We start from the raw sequence: 11,952 nt of genomic DNA, 5'->3' as shown, positions 1-11,952 counted from the left end.
ATTGGGAAATGGCCCACGTGGGAACAAGTGAGGTTCGGTGGTCTTCGGGAAGCGCGTGCTCCGGGGTCCGGAGCCTCGGGATTCTGGACGAAGATGCCGCTGCTTTGTGGCAAGAGGTGTGGACTTAGATGCCTACAGGGTTGCGGAAGGGCGCGTGCGGGGCGGGGGGGTGGGGTGGGGTGGTGGTGGTGGTGGCCGAGAGCTGTGTCCCCTTTAGCAGGACTGGCTCTAAGGGAGGACAGAGGGGTGATGCGGCTCGGAAAAGCGACGGCTGGACTCCTGAGCCGCTGGAGAAGGCGGCGCGCGCCGGCCGTACCGCGCGTGCACGCACACGAGCGCGCGCACACACCCGTACGCACACCTGGAGCTGGGGGAGGGGGAGAGGAGAACCGGAGCGAGTGTCTTAAAATAGAGAGCCAGCCTGGGGAGCGCTCGACTCTCGGATCCGCGGGAGGCCGCGAGCAAGAGCCGGTCGGACCCGGGGTGCGCAGGTCAGCACCCCAGCCGCACGGGCGCGCAGGGGCGGGGTGGCGGCCGACGCCCCTCGGCTCGCGCTCCGCACCTGGCCCTGCAGGAAGTGCGCGCTGATTGACAGCTGCGGTGTCCCAAAAAGGCTGTAGTCAAAGATGCTGCTCGGCGGGTGGGTGTAGACGCAGCAGGCGCGCCCGTGCCCTCTCTGCTTCGCGCGCCTCCCCCGGCCCCGTCGCCCCTCTGGCTGCCGAGGAGCGGGGCTCAGGCCCCAGCCTGCGCGCCACCTCCTGCGGTCCCGGACGGCCAGGCGCTCGCAGCGCTCAGGTCGCCAGGCTCTGGTCCCGGCTCACCATGCACTGCCACGCGGAACTGAGGCTGAGCTCACCCGGCCAACTCAAAGCAGCCAGGCGGCGCTACAAGACTTTCATGATCGATGAGATCCTCTCCAAGGAGACCTGCGACTACTTTGAGAAACTTTCCCTCTACTCTGTGTGCCCATCGCTGGTGGTACGACCCAAACCCCTGCACTCTTGTACCGGTAAGACAATCGCTGGGAGATATAGTGGGCTGTTGTACTTTTGCCCGGGTGTGGTCGCCTCTGCTTTCCAACCCGAGAGCAAGAGGGACCAAGGGATTCTTTTCCTGCGTCCTTGCGAAGAGAACAGTCCAGCGGTGGACATTCAAAAGCGTTTGCAACCGGGCCGAGCAGGTACTGCTCCCTGGATAGGAGATAAGACCAAGTGGCCCTTGGAGTGGGACTCCAATGTAACATAACTGTCCAGGCTTCTTGAAGAAAGCTCCCTCCTCCCTGGCACCACGGGGGTTTGGGGGTGGATTTAGTGAGAAACTTCAAACACTTGAACAGATTCAGCACTTAGGTGGTTTCACGCAGTGAGCTTGTCGGTTTCAACTTGAATTTGGTGATTTCATCTTTTACCTAGAGTTAGATTGCCCAACCTCTTTTGTAATTTTACAGGTAAATCTGTTTCCCGGGCTTCAAAATAAACTTGTGAATACATCAAACTTTACTTAAAATGATTGCCCTCAGGAAAGTAGTTTTGAAGTATGCTGAGGTTTTAAAATTTTTTTATTGGATATTTTATTTATTTACATTTCAGATGTCATCCCCTTTCCCCATTTCCCATCTCTAGAACCCCCTATCCCATGCCCCTTCCTCCTTTTTGGCTTTTATACCATTTGAATTATATATGTTGAGTTTTGACACAAGCAGACAGGATCAACTCCTTGTTTGTCTTAGGTGACTAAAACCAACACTAGTAACAGTAAAAACAAACAAACAAACAAACAAACAAACCCCTCAAACCTGGTTTCCTTTGTCCACAAAAACTAGACCACTAGGAAGGAGACAGAGAATTTAGTAATTACATTAAAAAAGTAGATATGTAGAAAATCAACCCAAAGACATTGTATCTTATGAGAATGCACATTAAGAGAAGCTAGGGGTTACAAAGTTTTCTGACATGAAGGGGATCAGGCTACAAAAAAGCTTAAGTGTAGCTAAAAACAGTTGAAGGAAAAAAAAAAGTATTTTCAAAGAAGTTCTTGACCCTGCTTTCCTTTAAAACACTTAGTGCTCTGGGCCTTTGATTCTGTGCTGGATGTATGGCTACTATGAAGTAAGTCCATGAAATTATATATTGAAAAATGGACGTGTGTGTGCTCACTGTAGTGGTTCTCAGAGATTTCTTCTAGGAACTTTCGGGATAAAAAGCTGCTTAAACGTAATGCTTAGAATCCTGTTTCTCCCTTGGCTCTATTCACTAAAAACCTAAATGACTAAAATACAGTAATAAATCAATTTTTCCAAAATCAATCAGGTTATTCCTACATTTGCTTGGCCATACTATGAATATTACACTTCTTGTCATCAAGGTTGTCATAAACCTGACATACTATAATAAGCCTTGTAATGCTGAATTTTACAAACAAGGAAATAACATATATACATTGAAGAGATTTGAGGAACAAGATAGATACCCACCCTGCTGGCATTTCGTCTGCTATATGGAGAGTATCTGGTGAGGTACTGTGAATATGTAGGGCTGGGGGAAGCAGGCTAAATCTTCTTTTTGGAGAACATTTATTTGCTACAACAATACAAATCCCAATGAGGATTCCCCCCCCCCCCAGCCCCCCGTGACAATTCTCAATGTACCCTGTTCAGTCACTACCCAGAAGATAGGCTCCAGGAATGAAAGCTCAGTTCCTGAGGACCCAGGGCCGTTTAGTACCAGCTGACTTTCAGGGGCTTTACTGTAATTCTAAGGCAACTTTTCATGGCTTGTGAGAGTCACAGAATTGGGTCATGCAAGAAAACATGCTAGAAAAATAGGGGGTGGGGGGATGGCCCAGAAAGTTGTTATGAAGTCAGTCTAGGCTAGTTCCATGATTTATGGAGCCTTGTGTGGGAAGTAAAACAGGCACACTGCAATGATTCAAAGGCAGTTTTGTGAGTGTTAAAGGTGAGTTGACATGGTCTCAGGCTTGTCTTGTGTTCCTAGAAGTTCTTGGTTTGCAGCAGAAGTGTTTATTGGGGGGTGGTTTTCTTGCCTTCTCTTTCTATTCTCCCCACTGGATCGTTTTCTTTCAAAATGTGCTTGACTTGCTCTAGTTGAGACTTAAAATATAGAAAGTAGGATTTGCTAGTGGAATTAAACTCATAAAAACTGGTTACAATAGTTGATACTTCCAGATCGTAAGCCTTCGGTGGGTTTACGATTACAGAGAAAGCTTTACGTGTATGAAAGCATGGGAAACCCATTAGACACTTCTCCGGGGTTTCATGCTCTTTCAAAGCTTTCTTGTCCTTTTTAACTGTCCAAAGCAGGGTCAAGAACACTTAGCTACGATCTTTTAAAAATTAATTAAAAAATTAAAAAAAAATGTAAGTTGCTGCCATCTATAGTAAAACAGGAATATATCGTTCTGGATAGAGACACAATGTGTTCAGCATGCATGGCAGAAGCACTATCTGAGAAATTCAAAACAAGTGAAAATTTACACTGGAATTAAAGTTACCAATTTTTTTCTTTTCTTTCTTTCTTTCTTTCTTTCTTTCTTTCTTTCTTTCTTTCTTTCTTTCTTTCAAGTGTGCATGCCTCCGCCAGCCTTAATAACTGTGACAGAAGTGAACTTGGTCAGGCAAAATACTGAAAACTAAGACTAAAATTTTCTCCACAGTTTACTTTGCTGTTGACCAGCACGTTCAATAAGCGTGCAGGATAAGAGCAGAACAAACGCCACATTTAGAAGACTTCCACCTAATTAAGCAGTCCGTGTTGCTAGATTTAGTAATCCAAGTGGCAATGCATGATATCAAACCTCCCCAGGCAGGAGAGTGTATATTTAAGTAAACAGAGGAAGGGAAATCTTTTTTCATTAGTCAGATAATCACCTGGCAGTAATTCATTACTAAACATTCTTCCCTTGATGGAATACTCCGTCATCAGAAAAGTACTGTTCATTTTAACAGGCCTTTATTGAAAACACAACAGTTTTACTCTTACAGAGTGGTTTCTAAATGTTCTTGTTTCCCAGTATTTTCTCCTAAATCACTTTAATAAATACCGAGGAGAATTCCCTTTAAGCCAAACTAAAGGAAAGTTTATCATCAAATTAAAAAACAAAAACCCAACAACCTAAAGAAAACCTCCATTTAAACAAGTTTTGCCGCTCATATCCTCAGTGAGGTGTAGAATATATTATTTTTTTTCACTTAACCGAGTATGTGACTCATAAGCCTTATCTTTAAATCTGAAAACAGTAATCCTCATACAGAATCATATCACACTGCCAGTTGAAAGTCAGTAACCATATCTTGAATATTAGAATGGTGTCAGTGATTGAAAGTTTACCCAAACGATGTACACTTTATGATTTCATAAACACAGTGCGGCTTTTGGTGTTATATGTTTTGGGTCATCACTAACCCCTTCAAGTGGGAATAGGGGGAGCCAGAACCCCTCAAAAGGAGGGCAAGTCATTTAATAAAACTGGCTCCTCACAACAGACCAGATTGTAAAGCCATGGGTGCTTTAATTTTTGGAAGCTTTGCCTTTATGTTTAAGTCTTTTAGAAGCAGTCAGAGTTTCTAAATTTGAGGAGCACTCAGAGGAAGCAAGTAGCTTGTTCCATGTACATAAACATGCAGCAGTTTACCCTGAGGGTTTTCCCGTGAGATTATTGAAAAACAAGCCTACAGTATTACTTATAATTTATTGTTGCTCATAGAGTGATCTTACGTTTCCGCATGCTTGCCTGCGGGAGAAGGACACAGATATTTAGACACTTTATAACCTGCGACATTTTATTATTGTAGTAGAATCTATATAGTGTAGCTCTGTTTTCCTTCTTGGGCAGGATGGTTCTACTGAGTCTATCTGTGGTGTCAGTCCTTTAGGTTTGGCTATGGTTTTAGAGCTTGCAAGGGTCAGGGGGTTAATCTTCCCAAGTGGATGATATCTATCTATCATCTATCTATCTATCTATCTATCTATCTATCTATCTATCTATCATAAAGTTAAAGCACCACATTAATGTTTTGACATAGTTTAATCTACTTTTTACAGCACTATTCTTGTCGGGATTCTCAGAAATCAGGAAGACTGTTGTATCTTGGTTACACACCCTGGATAAACTCCCTGGGCGCAGTAACACCCAGGGGACAAGTCAGCCAATTAAAAGGGGGGCATTTGGGACAGGGAGGTGGCATTGAGAACATTTTATCCTCTCGTGGGTCCATGAGAAACGAGTTCTTTGGGGTGGTGTCCTTGGGCACATTTATCAAAAAGACTGGATGTCATACCAGTGAAAGGTTAAACGAGGCCCAGACGTGTATGACTCTGTTGCTGTTGTAGAGAGAGAGGGAGAACAAGTGCTTCATGAAGCTGGCTCTACCGATTTCCCCCAAATGTTGGCTTTTTTATTTGGAGACCAAATCCTGTAGCATATTGGGAACTTGAGAATCCGGCCCTGGAATGTTAATGGAGAAATCAAGGTCTGGGAAAACGGTGGTCATTGTGAGTGCTGCCAGAGGCGAGCAGGTTTTTTATTAGCGGTTACTCCCACTCCTCTCTCCTGTTCCCATTTGAAGGGTGAACACATTGAGGGACTTCATGAGGGACTTGCTCAGAGTCAGAGTATATTCGGAGAGGAGCTGGTGACTTACCCCCTCTTAAGTTTTACAATTCTCTTTTTACATTGTGATGTGAGGGGTTCCTTGGGAATTGGCTTTAAGAGCAGCTCTGCTGCTGCCGATTTTTCTAGTTGCAGGTGGAAAAAAGATTAGAAATTTTGCTCAGAGTTAAAATTCCTCTGCCAATGTCTACAGTCCCTGACATCATTGAAGTTGATAATTTAATTAAACAATTATTTATATTTGCTTGGAATATATACGCCCACTTATAAGGCCAATGTCTTACAAATATGCAGGCTATTTATTCTTTGGGATGGAAGACTGAATTTGTAATGCAAGCGTAGACAGTTTAAAGTTAATTTTAGCACATTGCAGGTTTCCCAGCTGTCTATATGAGAAGCAGTAAGAACTGAAAATAGTTGTTTAAATTTTAGAGTGAGATTGGAAAGAAAAGAAGAGGAGAAAATAGAGAAAAAGAGAAAGAGTGGCTTTCTGTTAAATCTTGAGGATACTCAGACTCAGTCTTGTACCACACAGGATGTCTTAGAGCATTTTGTTGTACAGAAATAAAGGTGGCTTCTAAAATCACTGTCCACAGACAATAGACAGCTAACATCGGTTCTACCCAGATTCACGGTAGGCACCTTAAGTCCCCTGAAGCCTGGTACTGCCCATCATTTAATATCCATGGCAGGGATAAGGGGAAATGTCATATCCAAGGCATTTTGAGAGTCTATCTCTTCTTCAATGCTCAGACACCTGGAGGAGCAGGAACAGACAAAAAATGAGGCAGCTCAGACAGCCCAAGTTTCACTCATCTCTTCTCGGCCTGTGGCCTTAGGAGGGAGTGGAGGAGTCATCTCTCCCATTATTGCCCTTTGTCCTGTCCTGGAGTAAAATTTGTAGTTTCATGGCCGATCCAGTTTACCAACTCTTGACTGGAATATGGTTGAAGGGCTGCAAGGATTTGGATGATACGGGATGCGTGCATCTTCTCTTAGGAAGCACTTGCTTGCCACTTCACTTGGGTGGAGCAGCTATTTCTAGACTGTCTCTTGAGATGAGCTCACAGCCAGATTAGCCAGCCATTCTCCTTTCTACCCATGAAGTTGCTAAAACCGCAGATGTTTGTAGAATGCTCACAAGGCATTCTGCTACAAGGGTACATGTCTCCTGAAAGCAACAGGGCAGGAGAAAAGAGGACTAAGGGCTGAGGGAATTTCGAGGGGACTCACACATCAGCACCTACTGTTTTAGCTGTTGGAGATCTGCAAATGCTGTCTCTCTATAGTACGTGTGGCAGATACAGAATCAGCATGAGGACTCATTAGGACTTGAATTAGGACCTTGCACCAACTTAATGGCATTACGAAATAAATACTCTCCGGGAGAGTGTTCATTTATTATTATTTTTTTCAATACAGAATGTCTTTGTAAACTCTCAGGATTTAATTTATTTTTATTGCAATTTAATAATAGTTAGAAAGAAAAGTCCTGTTAAAATAAGTGCTCTAAATAAAAACACAGTTACTTTTCCATTACAGTGTCTAATTACTCATCCTTGCAAGAGCATTTTATAGGGCAGTTTAAGTTCTTGAATGTGGAAACTTGGCACTGGTGTGAGGAGGAAAGTCTTGCACCTAGATGGTCTCAGAAGGCTGTCTAATTATATTTGGGCTGCAGCTGAGTCTCAAGTCAACCCTGGAGAGGCAAGGGGACCCGAGTGTAGTTACTGAGGAGTTTCTGGTGTCCAAATCCGGTTGAAATTGATTACAGGGGCCAGTAATCACAAACTGTAGCTGATATGAAAGCACATCTGAGAAGATCCCTGTCAGTCACCAGAAGGTGCTGATGTCAGGACTACTCGATAGGTCTGGCATGCAGCTGTGTATGTTTCCTGACTCCGCCGACTAAGGGTGCAAAGGCAAGCACGGCTATCCACCGAGGAAAGGTCAGATGCAAGTGAAAAAAACTCCAGAGGCAATTGACCATAGGACATTAAATATGTCACTAGTCAAGGTGGAGTGTACATTTTTTTTTAGAACTATGTTATTCTATATTAGATTAGATCTATAAATGTGTAGTCTTAAGTCCACAACAAACTTAAAATGTGACTATCTTAGCTGTCTGTGTGAGGGAAGGTAGCTGTGTATCATCACGCCTGCTCAATGTACTTTGTTTCTTTGAGACAGGGTCTTATTGTGTAGCCCTGGCTAGATCGGAACTCTATTTGTAGACCAGGCTGACCTTAAACTCACAGGGATCTGCCTGCCTCTGCATCCAGAGTGCTGGGATTAAAGGTGTGTGCCACCACTCCTAGATTCAATACACTTTTGATTACTACTTTTTATAACACAAGACTTAGTTCTTTGATAAATGCTATGATTGCTTTTTCCATTTGCATATTCAAGATCATAGCCCTTGGGAGAAATGGAATTGTCTCGAGACTAGGGAAATTTACGAAGGCTTGGCTGGATTTCTACTCCAGGAAACACTTGGGCACAGCAAGTCCCTGTCAGCCTCCACCACCCTGTTCTTTGGAGCTTCCTTCACTCTGTGACATAACAATCGCTGATATTCAAGTTAATGATCCTGTCATAAACAAGGTGGCAGTCACCCATGGATTGAGGTTTAGTTTACATAATACCTTGGGTTGCTGACTGCACCAGAAACAGTATGGCTTCTTATCTTGGGGAATTAGCTTCACTAAGCAAGAGGGATTGCAAAGAGTCTTTTCTCTGAGTCTTGTAGTCATCATCTAGAGAAGCATATTAACTTGGGAGAAATGACAGAACTACTTTGTGTTCAACCTTCCTATTTACAGGCATAAGCACAGTAATGCTAGTGTGTGTCAGTTTTCTCCTTCTACTCTATGGATCCAAGTGATGAAACTTGTCAGGTTTGGAGGCAAACACCTTTACTTTCTAAGTCATCCAGCTGGCCCAATAATAATTGTGTGTGTGTGTGTGTGTGTATTATGTTATAGCACTGGAATAATTGCTCTTAAAATCAGCTCTTGAACGTCTCTGAGAGAGGGGCTACTATTATCTCCATTTTGCTAGTGAGGAACTTAAGAACTTAAGTCACATTACCAGTGGCGAAGTCAGACCATTCATGGAAGTGAAGGATTCGATGGCCAGTGAAATGCAGGAATTCTCAGCCTGACCATCTTGTCTCACAGTCACTGGGTAGGCAAAGCAGAGGATCTGGCTATCTCAGCTGAGAACGGAGCTGTAGAGAAACAGACCTCAAACCCCAGGTGCCAATGGTTAGAGAGTTGTTTAGTCCGATGACTTTGGGAGGATTTTCAGACTTTATTATTTTGGTGGTGGCATCAAACCCGGGGCTTTGTGCAAGGCTGAGTTGGGACTCCCGTTTGGTTTAGATCACTGTGGAGAAGATCTGGCAACTCCTGGCAGTGCTGCAGATGTGTGCACTCTGCAATGCAGTACCTTGGGAAGTTGTGCCTCGAGGAGTCACAGTAGATGTGCAACAGGACACAGACAAGAATGTTGCTCATTTCCGTGTCTTTTAGATTAGGGAAAATTAAAAGCAAACAAACAACTTAACCAGCCTTTCAGGGAATAAAACAACACGTGCTATAATTGTGCAATAAACTTCATGTAGTAATTAAAAATAAATGAACTAAATGTGCTTGTGTCAACATGGATCATTTTCAGAACTAAAAAGGCTGGGGATGAACAAGCTGTAGATTGATGTGTACAGTCTGATGCTATTTACAGAGTGAGTGAAAACATTCAGGCTGGTACAGGATGCGAGCAGGCAGGAGGATGGAAGTGGGGAGAGTTACCTTCATAGTTTTATTTTACTATATAACTATGTATCATTAAAAAGGCCCTATGGCAACTCCATCTAAGCATTATAAGTATGTCACTTGGTTGTGGGTACACAGATGTTCATTTTATTATTCTTTGCACTTGTCTGTATAGTTGAAACTTTTTATAACATAAACATTGAAAAGCGATAGGATAAGGGACCACACAGGTCCACAAAACTCTTAATCTTGTGGAACTTTTGATGGCATTCTCAAGAGCTTTTCCATCCTGAGACAAAAGCTTGTCGGCAATTTCACAGTGGGGACACAAGGTCACTTAACAGCCACTGTGGCTTCTGAAGCTGGGTTTGGGATGCTCCCCACCTCCCAGCCTGGTTGACAGCATTATTTCTCTCCACAGTAACTGTTCTACCCTATCAATGCTTTGGCATTCAATCAAAGAAACTCTGAGCTCCCGAAGGAAGTATTACAACTCTTAATTGTTGCTCCTTTCTAACACGTATCAACAATTATATAGTCTGAGTTATTAGAATTTCTTATTCCTAACAATGCTTAAAGCCATAACAAACTGCCTTTGCTTTGCATCTTAAATTTATAAATATTTGCTGACATGGTGATATGCTGTCCTTGGCTTTTGGCCAGTGGCTCATTAGCACTGATATTTTACTTTTCAAAAATTGTCCAGGATAGTTGAGATTAAATATCAGAGAACGTAAATGTTACATTGTAGTTTCTTCAGCAAGGAGGATAAGGCTTTTGGCACATTGTGTAAGTTTCCTTTATATTTTGTAACCATTTAAAATTTTAACTTAAAAACTGTTCAATGTGTGGTGTCAGGGATTGTTGGAAAGGATGAAGGTAACCATGGTGATCTCCAGAGAGATGTCTGTTACCAGTAATAAGCAGTCATCATGTTGTTTGGAGGTGCTAATCTCAACGACATTATTCTGTAATGACAAGTGTAGTGGCAGCTGCTTTATTCCTCTATCTTAACAGTCCAGACATTTTAATTACCATTCTATGGTAGGTCTAATTTAGAAATACTGCTTTTAGACATTTTGGCAAAAGTATAGCCCTTTGAGAGCCCTGCCCTCCTTTAAGTGAAGCAGTTGGTACAATTGAATTGGCCCAAGCATCCCCCAACCCTGTTCCCAAGACTACTCCTTTATGCCCAAACAAATATATGAGCAAAGATACATCTAATACCTCACAACATTGCAAGAAGGGTGAGAACAGTTCAATAAAATGTTGGCAGGGGGCATCGCTCTTACATAAGTATAGTATGTTGTTACAATTGTTTTTATTTATTATTATTAGCTACCTACTGCAGTTAATTAATAAATTAAGCTCTGCGATAAATATACATGTATGGAAAGAAGCCAGTGTTACATACAGGGACTGGTCCTAGAACACTGTAATCTATCCATGGCAGATGCAGAAACACATCTTTGGGTAAGGGTAAGGAGGATGACTGAATTCCAAAGAGCTTCCAAGCAGCCATGTGTATGTCCATGGGAAAAAGTGCAGGCGACACAGTGCTGCAAGTTATGAAGGTCTGCACACTGACACCACATCTGATAGCTCTGCTTTTGAATCTTCATGTTGAAACTACCTGGGTCAGGGGCTGGAGGGGTGGGTGGCTCAGTGGTTAAGAGGACTCATTCTTTCATAGGACCAGAATTCAGTTCAGTACTCACATCCAGCAGCTCAGAACTTCCTGTAAATCCAGCTCCAGAGGATCTGATGCCTTTTCCCTTCCCCCTTAGGCCCCTTCTGCTCCACATATATACATGTAAATGGGAAATCAAAACAAATCTTTAAACAGGTACCATTGAGCTGAACATGGTGGTGAATTTCCCCCATCTCAGCATAGGCACATACATTTCGGTGAGTTTCAGGCTGTAGGCCAGCCTGGTCTACACAGAAAGACTTCGTCAAGACTACCTTGTCTCAAAAACCAAATCATCAAATAAAAACATGTTAAATGTAGGATATTCAGGGTTTCACCAAGGGGAAGACAAGGAATTTTATCTATGTTATTTCCTTTCCATGATTAAAAATTTTTTTATTGAAAAACTTGGTATGTCACCTCCAAGGAGATTTTATTTGGAGAGTGTTGTTAATTTTGTTTTTCCTGGATTCACGGTAACTCATGAACACTCTTAGCTCATTAGACAGCTGGGGCTACTGGAAATTTATTTTCCAAATTGTCTGTTCAGATCATAGCATGACGCTGTAAAAGGACTAGTTATGTTTGTTTTTCTTTTAAACTAAACAATGCATTTTGCTTTGTAGGACGTAGGAAAAATAAAAGGCAGCCATGTGCTAGGCTCTGAGCTAAGAACTTGCAGGGCTTAAGGGTAATTCTAAATGGAGACTGTATGAAGTAGTTCCCATTATCACTGTTTAAGGAAAATGACGGGTCAGTGCTAGAGTTGAGATTGGACCATGCGTCTCTTTCAATGTAAAGTTATGTTCATGTGATTAGTAGGCATGTAAATTAGAATTCAAATCTGTCCCCTTTTATGTA

General features: G+C 42.7%; 1 protein-coding gene across 1 annotated transcript in view; it reads left to right on the top strand.

The window, feature by feature from the left end:
- The first annotated feature begins 439 nt into the window (after positions 1-439).
- Positions 440-11,952, top strand: part of Barx2 (BARX homeobox 2) — a 68,712-nt gene continuing 57,199 nt past the window's right edge. Inside the window, exon 1 of the mRNA XM_076924590.1 lies at positions 440-1,009. Within this exon, the coding sequence (XP_076780705.1) occupies positions 823-1,009 (187 nt within the window). The 5' untranslated portion in view covers positions 440-822. The remainder of the gene's footprint in view (positions 1,010-11,952) is intronic.

This window comes from Arvicanthis niloticus, chromosome 26 (genome assembly GCF_011762505.2).
Source record: "Arvicanthis niloticus isolate mArvNil1 chromosome 26, mArvNil1.pat.X, whole genome shotgun sequence".
Classification (NCBI taxonomy): domain Eukaryota; kingdom Metazoa; phylum Chordata; class Mammalia; order Rodentia; family Muridae; genus Arvicanthis; species Arvicanthis niloticus.
This window is presented reverse-complemented; position numbering and strand designations above follow the sequence as displayed.